This window comes from Danio rerio, chromosome 5, assembly GCF_049306965.1.
Source record: "Danio rerio strain Tuebingen ecotype United States chromosome 5, GRCz12tu, whole genome shotgun sequence".
NCBI classification, from domain to species: domain Eukaryota; kingdom Metazoa; phylum Chordata; class Actinopteri; order Cypriniformes; family Danionidae; genus Danio; species Danio rerio.
In genome coordinates this window covers 19903532-19920815 of record NC_133180.1, presented here as the reverse complement: position 1 = coordinate 19920815, position 17284 = coordinate 19903532, and the positions used below count along the sequence as shown (strand labels likewise).

General features: G+C 38.4%; 1 protein-coding gene across 14 annotated transcripts in view; it reads right to left on the bottom strand.

Annotated features, from left to right (window-relative positions):
- unc13ba (unc-13 homolog Ba (C. elegans)) overlaps positions 1 to 17284 on the bottom strand; it is a 170195-nt gene that overhangs the window by 44141 nt on the left and 108770 nt on the right. For 9 of the 14 annotated variants that reach the window (XM_021476422.3, XM_068221413.2, XM_068221412.2 and 6 more), the window contains 7 exons: positions 14978 to 15128; positions 12310 to 12378; positions 3410 to 3499; positions 2866 to 3006; positions 1089 to 1282; positions 926 to 1011; positions 770 to 805 (listed from right to left, as the gene is read on the bottom strand). In XM_021476422.3, coding sequence (XP_021332097.1) covers positions 770 to 805; positions 926 to 1011; positions 1089 to 1282; positions 2866 to 3006; positions 3410 to 3499; positions 12310 to 12378; positions 14978 to 15128 — 767 coding nt within the window. The remainder of the gene's footprint in view (positions 1 to 769; positions 806 to 925; positions 1012 to 1088; positions 1283 to 2865; positions 3007 to 3409; positions 3500 to 12309; positions 12379 to 14977; positions 15129 to 17284) is intronic. The other 5 variants (XM_021476430.3, XM_068221415.2, XM_068221417.2 and 2 more) reach the window with 1 other exon arrangement.

Sequence of the window (17284 nt, the reverse complement as noted above, 5' to 3'; positions counted from 1 at the left end):
GAACACTTGAGAAAAAATGAAAACGTTTAGGGTGCAGTGAAAGAGGGAGTTTCAAAAGGAAAGGATGCTGGCATCAAAAGGAAAAGATAATTCGTTCAGTCTAACTCTAGTTTACTGCTACTCAGAAGATCTAAAAGGAAACCGGGGGGTTTATTCTATAACTCTGTTTTAGTAATGAGAGAGTGAGAACTTGAGACCAAAAAAAAGTGCTTTGAAACTTTAAAGGGGTCTTATCACTGAAAACGAGATTTGCTTTGCTTCTTTTAAAACAGAACTTCCACAACGCAAAGCTTCTTCACAAGCCCACCCTGAAAATTTGTAATAAGTCATTTATGTGCATTGTCACGACCATGAGCATATTTTCATAAAGCTGGCCATTATGCATTATTCAGGAAGCTGGCCGACCCAGTCATGGAGAAGTAAAAACAATACTGTACTTATTAATCCAACACATATTTTACACTTGGAGCTAAATTCAGAGCATCTGCTAAAACAAAAGGCAGATCAAACTATAATTCCATATGCTGGAATTAACTTAAATTCCATATATTCCATATTCCATATTGAAATAACTGGCAGGACAGGTTCATGTAAACTAATGTAAAAATTCTGTTGATTACCAATAAGAAAATAAACATTAAAAACAACAAACTGTAGGTTATGGTGCCTACAAACAAACTGCCTGGTGTGTAACAGTAATTCACTTTATATGCAGAAATATTTGTCCAAGTTCACCCTCTCATGACCTCCTACAACCTTTGACCTTTACCATTTTTCCAATGTTTGAGGACGATATGTTTAAGAACTAAAAATAGAAACAAATATAAAGGAGAGATGGAGAAGTATTAGAAGAAGTAATGTGCAGTACACACAGACATACCGGACAACTACAATTGCATTTAATTGCACATATATTTCTTTGTACCTTCCAAAGCATACTTCATGTCCTGTGCGAAGAGTGTCCACATGACTTCCGCACTGACCATTCCCACATTCAGCTCCTGAGGAAACCTGTACAGGACACACCAGGTTAAATACTGTATCTTCTCTGTGTGTTTGTGTAATATTGTGTGTCTGCAGTGACTGACTGATTGATAACGGGGTTGTAGGCATTCTTATCCTCCTCTATGATGGACACTATCAGGGTGATGAGTTTGGGCCAGAAGTCCAAATTCTGTATGCTTGGTCCAGGTTCCTCCACAGCAACATTTCCATCCTCTTTCCCATCCTTCTCGTCTTCCTCTTCTTCGCCATCTTCTCCCTCTTTCTTTTCTTTTGGTTTCTGTTGTACAGGACAATAGTGTGATGGATCGAGTCAAACAGGTAGTTTTGTCAGACAAAGAGAATGAATGACTGACAGAAAGATAGAAGGAGCAGCAAAATCACTAATAGTCCAAACAATAGAGAGAAAATACATAAAGTATATATAGACTAGACTAGACTAGACTCGACTAGACTAGACTAGTCTGACAAACATATATACAGGATATTTAGACCAGTCTGGACTAGACAAATAAATATACAGTATATATAAAATGGACTAAGCTAGACTAGACTAGTCTGGCAAAAAGACATACAGTATATTTAGACTAATCTGGACTAGACTTGACTAGACAAACAGTTTTACAGTTAACATAGACTGGACTGGACTGAGCTAGGCTAGACAAGTCTGACAAACAGATATACAGTATATTTAGACTAGACAAACAGATTAACGGTGTATATATAGACTGGACTGGCCTGAGCTCCACTAGACTAGTCTGACAAACCAATTTACATTATATTTAGACTAGACTGGACTGGACTTAATTAGACTAGACTAGACAAACAGATTTACAGTATATATAGACTGAGCTGGACTGGTGCTATACTAGACTAGTCTGACAAACAGATATAGAGTATTTTTAGACTAGACTGGACTGAACTAGACTAGGCTAGACAAACAGACTTACAGTATATATAGACTGGACTGGATTAAGCTAGACTAGATTAGTCTGGCAAACAGATATACAGTATATTTAGACTAGACTAGACTAGATTGGACTGGGCAAGACAAACAGATTTACAGTATATAGAGACTAGGCTGGACTGGATTGGATTGGACTAGACAAACAGATTTACAGTATACAGACTGAACTGGATTGGACTGGACTGAAATGGACTGGACTGAACTGGATTGGACTGGTCTAGACAAACAAATTTACAGTATATATAACCTGGACTGGACTAGACTGGATTAGATTGGACTATACTGGAATGGATTGACTAGACATGACCTGACTTGACTGGACTAGACTTCACTATATACTCGAAGAAGAAAACATGACAGCCAAACTGGCTGCAAAATATGTGTTTACCATCCAATTATTAATCCACTAATTTGTTTAGTCTTTTTTTAAATAATATACACTGTTTAAAATCGTACTGTAGCTATTATAATTATATATTTTTGTCTGTTCTTGTTCCTTTTTTCTGTCAATTATTTCTCATTTGTTGTATATTTTATTACTTTAATGATCTAAATCTACTCCACTTTACACATACTAATAAAGCAAATATAACTGAACTGAACAGACAGGCACAAGGACATACAGATAGAAAGAAAGACAGAGACTCAGATTTATTGTCATGATTCCTGAGTGTGAACGTCAATCAAAAATGTGGTCTCTATAGTAACAGATAAATTCTATAGTATATTACTCATTTCAGTCTTTTAGAAAGGTTAGCATCACCCATGAAAAACTAAACCTCTGATAATGCTATCGTCAGAACAGAGATCTCCAAAGGTTAACACACAAGTATAAGCTCACTCATATTTGTGCACTTAAACACATCCCCGTGTGTGATGTGAAGGTGTTTACTCACAGGCTCCACAGCCGGCTGGAACTGTCTGCTGTAGAGCTCTTGGCAGTTGTTAAAAATGTACTCATAGGTAGAGTTAAGACATGCCTTCACACAGTCCCGAACCACATGGGCTGCACGAGGAGGAGACTGCAGTTCCAAAACCTGGTTCAAGGGGGTGCCAAAGAAGATAAGAGTGTTTGTGCATATAATCGATGTAACTACTGCTAACAAGCGATACATGCTGTCAAATCAATAGTGACTAATCTCAATTATAAAAGCCAGCACAAAAGCCTCTCTCTTACAGCACAAAGAAATCAATCTTCATTTTAAACCTTCTATTATCTTTTCCTATTGTGTAAACTCAGGCAATCAAAAATGGCTGAGCGTTTACTCAAGACTATATGAAGCACAATTGGATTACTCATCGCTATAGGATCTGTCACTTAATTTATGCATTATAAATAGGACCCACATCCTTGAAGCTCCTAAATATACAGTATAAGTTAGCAGGAAGGGCAATACGACATCCCATGGCTTGATCAGATTTAGAAGGACGTTATCTTACCTTTAGTCTGAAGAATGCAATGCTAGTCAATAAATCCACTGTGGATTTGAGATCTGCTAGACGGGGTTTACTGCTGGCTGGGAAATTATTCTGGCAATCAAAAGAAAAGGAAGAACATCACTGGAAGCTTGAGAGAGAAGTACAATGTGACTGGTAAAACTTGAGGGGAGGTATCAATCATGAACAATTCACCGCTTATATATATATGTACAGTACATGCAAACAATTTACAGATCAAGTTAGATATCAAATTCTGCACAAAGTTTAGCTACAGATGCCACTATCTGTACAAATTGTATATTGTTCTCATCAAGCTTTAAAATGTACACTCATTGACTATTAAATGGATATATATTTTAACTAAGGCAGTGAAGTTTACACACTCCTAAGAGATGTATGTGATTCGCACCATACTGTCAACATGATGCCAATACTTTCAAGGTCTTGAATGATTAAAGAAAAGAGATTAAAGAAAAAGAACTGGAAGTTTCTCTTTTAAATAAATTTAAATACTTAAAATGTTTGACACAGCCCTAAATATATAGCTCTAAATGATGCAATGTTTGCTATCTAAAATAATAAAAATATTTAAAAAAATAACCCTTTAACTGCCCCACCAAGAAAATAAAAAAATTGGATTGCATTTTTTAACTCCTAATGTCGCTAGTTAACACACTCAATAAAATGTTTTTTAAACATCCCATATTTTCTAAAATATCAGCCTCTACCAAATGGTTGATATGTCGGTATATGGTAAAAGTACCGTATAATACATATACTATGAACAGTTGAAAAATATAAGGTGTAAGACCAATTTATTTAAAAACAATCAAAATAAAACATTTTTGATTGTTTTTAAATAAATTGGTAAAAATAATCTGTGTTACCTTGATTTTTTGATTGTTTGTTTGTTTGTTTAATCAATATAACTTTTCTAGCCCTTTAAACTTACATTAAATAAAACAGTAAGTAAAAAAAAATAGTAGGTTAAACAATTTAAGGTCCTCCACAGACTACACTATAGCAAAGAAAAACTCCTAAGGCTCAACCCTGACAAAGTAGATAACAAATGTAACAGGTGTTCACAGACCATGTACAACCTCAACCACATGTTCGAGCCCTGCCCAAAACTGTCTGAATTCTGTCGGTTATTTTTAAAAGCAATCTCAGACATATTAGGCATTAATTTAAACCCAAACCCTCATATCGCTATTTTTGGTAAACCCACAGATGATTTTCACATCAGAAACATTCAAAATAAGGTTATTGCCCACTCCTCCCTTTTTTCTTGTAAAAGAATTCTCGTAGGGTGTACTTACACTAGGTACTGTTGCCTTGAACCGTGCCAAAGCACAAAACTCCCTGACAGCCTGCACTCACACAGAATTTTGCCTTCCGAACCAGAGCACGTTTAAGTCATCGATTATGCGACTGTCCAGTTTAACAGGAAAAGAAGCGATTGCTTTAGTTATTCATTCATTCATTTTCATCTGCTGTTACGACCCAGTCACAACATTAAATGAGGGAAAAACACAAATGGATCAGTCTAGGGGTTTTATTAATTAAACAATCAAATATAAATAAAGTGTGGGGAGGAAACACAATAAACACAGGCTGAGAACAAAGGAGCACAACTCCACGTCTGGACGGCCGCTCAAATCCCCGTCTCTGAATCACTGCAGCACGAGCTCTTAAATAGCCGACGATGAATTGTCTGCAGGTGCGGAGGAAATCAACTCTAAATGAAAACACAACCATCAACACAACACAAGAGGGCGACAAAGTAACAATTAAATAAATAATAAATACATGGACATGTAACACCTTCATCCCCCAAAAGTGTTTCCATCACCAAAACACATACTAAGTCAAAAAAAATTATTTTCAAACACCTTTTCCCGAACACCATTTCATGCACCTTACCCACTTATTCCACCCGGGACAGTGCATCAGCCACCATGTTGTCACAACCTCGGACATGCTTAATGTCAAGGTCGTAGGGCTGCAAAAATAAACTCCAGCGCATCAAACGCTGATTAGAGTTACGCATGGTGTTTAGGAAAGTAAGAGGATTGTGGTCACAATATACGACAATCGGGTGATAATTGGACAAATAAACTTCAAAATGCTGGATGGCAAGAACCATTGCTAAAGCCTCCTTTTCAATAGTAGAATACTTCCGTTGTGTAGAAGTAAACTTCTTTGAAAAGTAACATACTGGGTGTTCTACTTCAGCACCTCTTTGCTGAAGGACAGCTCCCGCACCAACATCGCTTGCATCCACCGCAAGACTGAATGGCTTTAAATAATCTGGTGCAGCCAACACTGGAGCTGAAATCAACAAAGACTTTACATTCTGAAATGCACATTGGCATGCATCGGACCACTCAAATTGGATCTTTGGACTCAACAGATCGGTTAGCGGAGAAACAACCGTAGCAAAGTTCTTACAAAATGAACGGTAGTAACCTACCATACCAAGAAAACGACGCAATTGCTTACGGTCCTTCGGAGAGGGAAAATCACAAATTGCAGTCACCTTAGCAGCAACTGGGCGCACTTCACCATTACCAATAACTTTTCCCAGGTAATCAATAGTGGCTTTACCAAATTCACATTTGGCCAAGTTAACGGTAAGTTTAGCTTCTGCCAATCGATTAAAAACCTGTCGAAGCAAACTCATGTGCTCTTGCCATGTCGAACTATACAACACTACATCATCCAGGTACGCTTCGCAATTTGGAACACCGGCCAACACGGTGTTAACGAGCCGTTGAAAAGTGCTTGGAGCGTTTTTCATCCCGAATGCCATCACCCTATAATTAAGAAAAGCATCCGGGGTGACAAATGCTGATATTTCTCTAGCACGTTCACTTAACCCCACTTGCCAATATCCCTTTAATAGATCGAGTTTCGAAACATATGTAGCAGAACCTACACGATCCACACAATCATCTATTCTTGGCAAAGGATAGCAGTCACTTTTAGTTACGGCATTTACACGACGATAATCTGTACAAAATCTAAATGTGCCATCAGATTTCTCTACCAGCAGACACGGTGAACTCCATGGACTAGTACTAGACTCAGCGATGTGATTTTCCAACATGTACTCAACTTCCTTCTGCAGAAGCGACCTTTTAAGTGGATTAACACGATATGGATGTTGTTTAATCGGCTGGGTAAAACCAACATCAATATCATGCTCAATCACTGAAGTTAAACCAGGAATGTCACTGAACAACATTGGGAAACTTCTCACTAACCCAATGACTTCAGCTTTCTCAGTTTGACTTAAGTGTGGTAGTTTGCTAGTTAAATTTTCGAGCATCTCAGAGTTTTTCAACCTACCCTCAATGATACATCTAGATGGTTCTACATCTTTTTCATCGACTGGTTCAGATGTAAACACACCCACAGATAGCGACTCTTGAACAGGTAACTGTATGACGTTTTTAACTTTCTCAGTATCCGACTTTCTCTCATAATAGGGTTTAATCATGTTTACATGACAAACTCTCAGACTTTTTCGACGATCAGGTGTATGGATAACATAATCTCGATCTGACAGTTTCCTTTTGATCTCGTAAGGGCCACTATAACGAGCTTGCAACGACCCACCAGATACTGGCAATAACACTAAAACTTTGTCACCAGGGCTAAAACTTCGTTCTCTCGCTTTCTTGTCGAACCAAGTTTTCATCTTTTCTTGTGATTTTTCAAGGTTTTGCTTTGCCAATTCACGGACTCTATATAGACGTGTACGAAACTGTGAAAAATACTCCGGTACAGTGGTGCTTTTTGAATCAGAGAGCCACCTCTCTTTCAATACGGCCAAAGGGCCACGCAAATTGTAGCCAAACACGAGCTCTGCAGGGCTAAAGCCCAGTGATTCTTGAATCACCTCTCGTGAAGCGAAAAGCAACCATGGAAGTCCTTCCTCCCAATCTCCCTCAAGCTCAAAACAGTATGTACGCAACATTGACTTTAAAGTCTGATGAAACCTCTCTAAAGCACCTTGACTTTCTGGATGATACGCAGCGGAAACGTTATGTTTTATACCAAGTCGTTTAAGTACTTGAGAAAACGATCGAGATGTAAAATTCGTTCCCTGATCACTCTGGAGAATTTTTGGCAAACCAAAGAGCGTGAAAAACTTAACCAACGCTTTGGTGATCGCTCTAGTGGTTACAGAACGCAAAGGAATTGCCTCTGGGAAACGTGTAGTCGCGCACATAATCGTTAAAAGATACTTAAAGCCAGATTTTGAACGTGGAAGCGGTCCTACACAGTCGATTAAAATGTGTTCAAAAGGCTCAGAAACCATTGGAATTGGATAAAGTGGTGCAGGTTTGATAGTTTGGTTGGGTTTTCCAACAACTTGACAAACGTGACAAGTCTTACAAAAACGTGCAACATCACGCTTTAATCCAGGCCAATAAAAGTTTCGCAAAATCCGATTGTATGTTTTTAAAATACCCAAGTGACCAGCTGAACCATTGTGTGCACAATCTAAAATCATGTCTCGGTAATCTACTGGAATTACGATTTGGTTAACTACATTCCAGTCTTCAGAAGATTTTGGAGATACCCACTTTCTCATCAGAATGCCGTTTCTAAGAAAGTACATCTGAGGCGCACACGTATTCTCCTGCTCTGGTCGAACTAATTCGAAAAGCGAGGTAAGAGTGGAGTCAGATTTTTGAGCGTCAATTAACTTCTCGGGACACAAAGACAAATCAGCACAGTCTATAGCATCCTTCTCAGCACTCACAGGAAACAGATCTGCTTTTTCCTGTAAAGGGACAGAGAACAAATCAGTTGTGTCAGAATTTACCATGAATGTGTCACATAAATCAACGCTATCAGAAGTCTCAGCGGATTTAATCATAGATCGAGTAAGCACGCACGCAGCAAATACATCCGGATACTTAAGCGCACAGTCATCAGTACCAGCGAGTGGTACAGGAACAACTTCAGGTGACACGTTAATATCGCTCCATACACTACCTCCCGCTAAATCATTGCCTAGAATGAATGTTACACCAGCAATAGGAAGAGAAGCACGAACACCGACGATCACGTCACCGCTCACTAATTCAGACTGTAGACTGATTTTATGCAACGGAACATCAGCAACTCCCATCTCAAAACCGCGCACTAATACCGCGCTACCAGTGGCAGTTTCCTCTGATAATGGCAAAACTCCTTCCAAAATTATGGAAAGACTTGCTCCAGTATCCCGCAAAATACGTACAGGCACAGGCTTACTCATGCTGGAAATGGACACAGTTCCATAGTGCAAGAAAGGCGCATAACCATCTTTAGTGGGATTAAAATCGGACTCGGACGTACAATTAAAATTTGAACTCGAGTCAACAGAAATTAACCCAACATGTTTCGCTTTACCTTTCTTCCTCAACACTGGACAGCTTGCAATTAAATGACTAGAATTTTTGCAATAAAAACAAGCCCTTTCATCAGTCGGAACAGTTGACCTAATACGGAGTGATTTACGAGGTGGTGAAACAGGTGCTTCAGCAAAAACTTTCTCTCGCGGTTTCTCTTTAAAAGTGATTTTGTGCGTTAAAACAAAATCATCTGCCAAAGTGGCAGCTTTGTGGAGTGTATCAGCTTTCTGTTCATTAAGGTACGTAGAAAGAGCAGATGGTACACAATTTTTAAACTCCTCCAAAAGAATAAGTTGTCTCACTTGTTCTTTACTCTCAGCTTTTTGAGACGTGCACCACCGATCAAACAACATCTCTTTCTCTCGTGCAAACTCGACATAAGACTGATTTGAAAGCTTTGCATAATGCCGAAAACGCTGTCGATATGCCTCCGGAACTAACTCGTATGCTCTCAATATAGCAGCTTTCACCAGCTTATAGTCAGCCGTTTCTTCAATAGACAACGAAGCGTATGCTTCTTGTGCTTTACCGGTTAACACGCACTGCAATAGCAGCGACCAAACATTTTCCGGCCACTTTAAAGAAGCAGCGACTCTCTCAAAATGACAAAAATATTTCTCAACATCCTTTTCACAAAAAGGAGGAACCATACTCCGATTTCGACCAACATCAAATTCATTAGAGACTACACTTTTTCCGCTCATCTCTAATTCCATACGCTTTAGTTCATATTGATGATCGATTTCACGCTTTCGCAACTCTAATTTAGCATTTTCTAACTCAATTTCTTTTTCTTTCAATGCTAATTCTCTCAATCGAATAGCGTGTTCACTTACTGAAGGATCAGCCACTTCCTCCACAAGACTAGCAGTCTCTGCAGGCATTTCTAAAACGCCTAATTCCACCAGATAACCTTTTAACACATTTCGTAGAGTTTCCTTCAAAGTCTTATATCTTGGAGCAATTTCAATTTCAAAAGACTCTGCAATTTGCAATAACTGCTCTTTTGTGCACGATAAAAGCAGTTCTTCAGAAGGAGACTCACGAAATGTGTCCACTACAGACGCCATCTCCGACGTACAGTTATGCTCACAAAACAATTAAATAATGGTTTTAACGATAAATATTTTAAACCAAACGTTTACAAATATTTAAACCATCAAATAATCTAAACAAAAGAGCATCAACTCACCTGATTAAGCAAAAGTATCAACGAAATTTAATTTTTCCAACTTAATCACACACATACAGCCGCATCAACACACAGCCGCGCGCACACACAGCCAGGCTGTATCCTAATACTACAAATTACACGAAATTGAAAGGTTATCAATATAATTCACAAAATCGTAACCAAATGCAATCCCCTAAAAAAACTAATGTATTTACCCCATTTAACACAATATTTTTCCCTAGTCTTCAGTGGCGTTAGGGGCTCGAGGCGACTTTAAATGCTGAAATCATGAACACTGCATACTGACCCAATAGATAGATCAGCAGCAGGTGCTCTGAAGCATACCTCCACTCCGAATAACCACAAAAATAAGAAAGGCAAAATAACAAAGTGGCAGGTCCACAACCTACCCGGCGACTAAATTAAATAGGGCAAATACTCACATATGGGATGCAAGAGGTCACTCAAACGAAAGCATATCCAGACGAATCACAAAATGAACGGGGTGGCCACACATCTCTCCTCCCACACTAAACAGCTGACGAACATAATCTAAACTTTTTGGACGAGCTCCCAATTAATGTTACGACCCAGTCACAACATTAAATGAGGGAAAAACACAAATGGATCAGTCTAGGGGTTTTATTAATTAAACAATCAAATATAAATAAAGTGTGGGGAGGAAACACAATAAACACAGGCTGAGAACAAAGCAGCACAACTCCACGTCTGGACGGCCGCTCAAATCCCCGTCTCTGAATCACTGCAGCACGAGCTCTTAAATAGCCGACGATGAATTGTCTGCAGGTGCGGAGGAAATCAACTCTAAATGAAAACACAACCATCAACACAACACAAGAGGGCGACAAAGTAACAATTAAATAAATAATAAATACATGGACATGTAACATCTGCTTTTCCGAGGGCAGCAGTTTTAAGAGAAGACCCAGACATCCTTCTCCCCAGACACTTCCTCCAGCTCCTCCGTAGGGATCTTGAGGCATTCCCAGGACAGCCGAGAGGCATGGTGGGCATCCAAGATGCATCCGAAATAGATGCCACCTCAGCTGACTTCTCTCAATGTGGAGGAGCAACAGCTCTACTCTGAGTTCCTCCCGGGTGACAGAGCTCCTCACCCTATCTATAAGGGTGCGCCCTGCCACCCTGCGAAGGAAACTCATTTTAGCCACTTGTATCTGAGATCTTGCCCTTTCGGTCACGAAAGCTCATTTCATCTAAATAATGCTTTAGTTATAAAGGTTTGTATTATTTTTTGTTTTTTTGTATAAGAATAATTAATAAATCCACATGGAATCGTTCCTTAAAAGTGATGTCGTGTCTTCAGTTTCGGACTCAGGCGCGATTTGCACTCACACCACAAGGGTACAGTGCCAAAGCCCAACCAAACTGCGCTTTGGCACACCTATTCCAACCAACCCAGGGCTGGCCAACTGAACCGCGCCTGAGCCCGATTCGGAGCACTCACACTTGTCAAACAAACTGGGAAACACACGGTTCGGATAGCCTAGTGTGAGTACACCCTTAATATGGAAATTGGACCAACCACCCTAAATGGAAGTCTGGTTACATGACATGTCTTCTGAAATTGGAGAAGATCACGTTCTCACTCAGAGGGTCATTTCATAGGTCTTATAGTCATTTGAGGCCACTACTGAATCATTTTGATGATTTAACACCTCTTAAAGTGGTTAAGAAATTACAGCTTTGTATACAATGAATGCTATTCACTTGTGTTCCATAAATAAAGTTAACAAAAAAAAAACTAATTGAGGTAAACTTTGTATAACTTTAAAAAAATTGTAGAAACCTGGTTAACTTAAAGTTAAAGCAACATAAAAATGTGTTGTCTCCACTTTTCGTCATTCAATAGTTTTACAGTGTACTGTATGTGTCAAATCGACAGCACTTTTATATATGTAGATTTAATTTGAATTGTTTGTTGTTTTTACTATGTGACTATTTTATGATTTAATTCTCTAGTTTATGTAAAGCACATTGAATTAACGTTGTGTATGAAATGTGCTATATAAATAAACTTGCCTTGTTTGATTTCAATAAACGCTGGAATACATAAACATAAATACAATTTGTGGTCTGTGCTTGTTTACCATGGAGACAACAGTATCAATGACGAGTTTCAGTTTAAGAGGTGGGATGAAAATAAAGAAAACAAGCTAACATTGTTCATTTATTGCGTTTTCCAGCCAAGTTCTGATTTATTTTATAACACATTCTCACAGACTGTAACTGTCCCTGTAGGTTAGCTGTCGTTAGTGCATATGAATAAGACTTACTCTGTATGTTGACAAGTCAATGCGGAGAGAGTTATGGAGCTGATCCAGCAGTCTAACGAAGCGATCTTTCTGCATTAACAGAGTGAAAGATGAATCAGCGGTGAACAGAAACACACAAACAAACAAAAGAGAAAAGCTCGGTATCATTTAGCTATAGAGTCAGAACAAAAAGAGCAACCCCCTTCAAACATTTTATCTACAAGGTATGATATTTTGACATTGATCTCCCTCTGAATGAAATCTAGACCTTAATCCAAGGATAAAGAGTGTGGACACATGAACAAAAGACACACTGTGCAAAACACCAGGGACAGGCTTTTGGATATATCCGACTCATTCCAATAAGAAAACCTGAATGGGATTCAAAGAGTCAGGGACACTGACTGGGTCTCCGTTATTCACCGTCTTGCATCTTTTCAAAATCCTTGTATAAGCAAGAGTTTCAGCTGAAGGCAAGAGACTGTGGCAGTGCACAAATCATTGTGAGCATCTGCATTTGCGGTTTCACAGATTCAGAGGATGCCTTACCAGCATTATCATCTGTCGCATGTGATTTTCTCACAGCAGGTTTGTGATCAAGGGCTTTAGAGTATGTCACACTGATTGTAACAGCCACAATAATTCTGTAATCAAATGTGACATTACAGCTTATACAATAGCTCTGATCCTGAAATTTGATTGGCTGAGGGGCTTCCCGAGAGTGCTGACATTTAGTCCAATAGCATTGGGACTTTTCACTGTTTATTATGTTTGCATTTTCAGATTATCAGTCTTTGCATTAATGAAGGAGATTTGGTAGTGAATTTAATTTCATCAGGCTATATAATCACACTATACTAGCGTAGCATCAAAATGTTGCTTCAATTTAATTGTTTGAATTGTTTAAACTCAACAAGGATGCATTTATTTAACCAAAGGTGTAGTAATTAACTAACATTGGGGAAAAAAACATCACTATTTCAATTTATGAATTTTGCCTTTGATGAACAGACAGTTTCAAAAGAATGTATAAGTTGAAGACAAAATTATTAGCTATTCTGGAAATGCATTATATATCTCACTAGCCACTTTATTGGGTACAACTTACTAGTACCGGGGTGAACTCCCTTTTGCCTTTAGAACTGCCTCAATCCTTCATGGCACAGATTCAACAAGATACCGGAAATATTGCTCAGAGATTTTGATTCATACTGACATGATAGTATCACGCAGTTGCTGCAGATTTGTTGACTGCACATTCATGATGTGAATTTCCCGTTCCACCACATCCCAAGGCTGCTCTATTGTATTGAGTTCTGGTGACTGTGGAGACCATTTGAGTACAGTGAACTTATGTTCAAGAAACCAGTCTGAGATGATTCAAGCTTTATGACAGGGTATGTTATCCTGCTGGAAGTAGTCATCAGAAGATGGGTACACTGTGGTTATAAAGAAATGGACATGGTAAGCAAAAATTCTCAGATAGGCTGTGGCATTGAAACAATGCTCAATTGGCACTAATGGGCCCAAAGAGTGCCAAGAAAATATCCCCCACACCTTTACACCACCACCAGCCTGAACCATGGATACAAGGCAGGTTGGATCCATGTTTTCATGTTGTTGATGCCAAATTCTGACCCTACTATCCGAATGTCGCTCCAGAAATCGAGACTCAACAAACCAGGTAACGTTTTCCCAATCTTCTATTGTCTAATTTTGGTGAACCTGTGCGAAATTTAGCCTCAGTTTCTGTTCTTAGCTCACAGGAGTGGAAGCCAGTGTGGTCCTCTGCTGCTGTAGCCCATCCGCCTCAAGGTTGAATGTGTTGTGTGCTCAGAGATGCTCATCTGCATATCTCGGTTTGGTTGTAACGAGTGGTTATTTGAGTAACTGTTGCCTTTCTATCAGCTCAAACCAGTCTGGATATTCTCCTCTTACCTCTGGCATTTGTGCCCACAGAACTGCCGCTCACTGGATATTTTCACTTTTTCAGACCATTCTCTGTAAACCGTCGAGATGGCATAAAATATCCCAGTAGATCAGCAGTTTCTGAAATACTCAGACCAGCCCGTTTGGCACCAACAACCATGCCACGTTCAAAGTCACTTGAATCATCTTTCTTCTCCATTCTGATGCTCAGTATGAACTGCAGCAGATCATCTTGACCATGTCTACATGCATTGAGTTGCTGCATTGTGATTGGTTGATTAGAAATTGGCATTAATGAGCAATTGAACGGATATATTTTTATATATTTTTTAATGTTTAAAAATGTATTGAAATATTTTCTGAATTAAACAGCACTTTGGAAATATCTGAAAAATATTTAAAAATTCCACTAATAATTTTGCCTTCAACTGTATATTAAAATGTATATAAATGTTATAAATCTTTTTCCATCACTTTTGATGAATTAAATTGCATCCATTCTGAATAAAAGCATTCATGTCTTTAAAATAAAAACATATATATGAGGGGGATACACAACTATTTTGTATATAACTACCAAACTTTTGAACAGTAGTGTACATTTAAACTCAGCAGTAGTCAAAATACCGTAGCTTTTACAAAAGCAATGCTGTTTTTATGTCATATGTCTTCCAGTACTGCACATCTTCTCATGCTTGAACGTTCAGTTCAGTCTGTCTCTATAGTGGTGGGGATCTGTGTGTTGCAGAGTTGACATTACCCCAAAGTTGGAAGCAGTGAAGCGATCGCAGGCGGATACGTTGGTGACTGAGGTGGGATGAGCGTAGAATGCATTGATGTTGGCCAGGAGTGTGCTCATTACAGCAGGGAGGCCAGAAAGCATGTATTTAAAGGACAGACATGCAAAATGCCTACAGGTGAACACAGACACCCAGTTAATATTTGTGAGAATGCTTTACTACAATAGTAATGCTATAACAATACCTAATGTCACTTGATATTACGTGATATTCATTTGACTCTAAAAGATATCAGTGTATGTACTTAACCACAGTTTACTGTAGGTTAGTTTTTAATGATTCATTGACTAAAGCCGCTTTTCCACTATCGTGCTGAATCGTTCTTTAAACAGAACTGTTCCATTCCGTGCCAAACCGGGCCAGACAGCACGGATACGGTTTCATTTTCCACTGTCGTGCTGCGACAAAGCTCTTTAAAACATTACACAAAACGCATCAGTAGTTCCCTTGGTAACGCAATGTAAACGGCTCCCTTTGTTCAATTAAAGTTAAATAAGAGCCGAAACTATTTATTTATTTATTTTTCATAAAAGCAAAAGCATGTGACTAAACACTGTTATGCCGCTCTATCAAATAGGGGTGCTAAATGTGCACCCTTATTTATTTATATGTTGCGCAGCTCTGGCTAAATTTTATTTGGAGGGAAAATTACCAAAATGTAACGTGATGATTAAAAATAATTGGAGGGGAAATAAATAATATTTAAAATCTCTGAACATAACAGAAAAAAAAACAATGATAAGACAACAATAATAGTGCATTTGCATTATAGTGGCAAAAATATCATTTTGGACAGGCTTTGTCAAAGGTGAGCGGGCACTTTCACTAATAAAAACACAGCACATAAATTATTTCATTTTTAACAATTAATTAAATTACACTGCGTATTTATATCAAAAGTTGATAATGATATAAAATATACTACATTTTGATAGTAAAATGAAACCATTTAAGCGATGGTTGTTATTTGTTTTACTATTCAAACATTAAATAACGAATGCAGCAAGTGAAAAAAACGAATATGAAACAACACATATATTGCAGGATTTAAAGCATATAAAGCACTAAAATGCTGCTTTATTATCTTTTTATTTTGATCATTTTATTTTTATTTTTATAATTATTTTTGTGTTCATTATTAACAAGCTGTAGGCGAAATATTGCTAGACGTTTTAGAAAATATTTGCGTAGCTATATTAAAGATCACCACAAAAAAAAAACACAGAAACATCTTACATGCCTCATAAATGTCATATAACTTATGTATAACTGAATCATATAATTGCCTATAGCTGAAATGATGAAAATTGCTCATTTTGTTTTTATAAAACATTTGTCAAAACGTATTGATATTTTTTGAGTAAACAATACTGACATTTAAGAATCCATATTTATTTAATTCATTCATTCTTTTGACTTGTTTATTAGTGCATATGCTATAATATAAATCATACAACAGTACCTTGGACAGTTACAGTGCCGCTCCGTAAAGCTTTCAAGCAATGTCTTTTGAACGGCCGACATTACAACACGAACACGCCGTCCTTCAGGTGGTCTCGCCGGTATTAACAAGCTGTCCTGGCTTTTATTTCAATTATTTCCTCGTTGTTAAAAGAGTCTGCAAGTTCGTGTTCCATGGATATAGTGATGTTGTTGTGGAATTTGGACATCGACGATGCAAAGCGTGATTTTATTCGCTTTATTCGATGCGCAGCAGGAAAAAAAAGTCAGCAGCGCAAGTCGTTGGCATGTCTCTCCCGGATCAGAGCGAGTTTTGTGCTGTGGAATACAGCGCTGCGTGCAATAAACTCACATTCAGCAGGCGAAGTAGGTCTGTATTCAAGTCAATAAAATAATAACTTTAATGAATAAAATATCTTCGTTAGAATGTGATGAGTTATTCACTTCTCTGCCAGAGACTGCTCTATGGTTTTAAAACCCTTTTCAAACTGTATCGTTTAGACCTGGATCGTTATTTTATATTAAATGCACTGTAGTTTATTGAGGATGTCTGATGACTAGCGCGCTTCTGCTGAGCCAGCTGTGGTAGCTTAGCAACCGAGTCGCGACGTCAACACACAGAATCTGTCAGCACAGTTCAGCACGGTTGTCTAACCGTGCCGAGAATTCCGGGCCGAGAACGGTTTGTAATCGTGCCGCGCCGTTCCAGGCTCAAGTGGAGAAACAACCGTAACCGTACCGAAGTGTTCTTAGAACGGTTTGGCACGATAGTGGAAAAGCAGCTTAAGTCTCTTTTCTGATTAGAG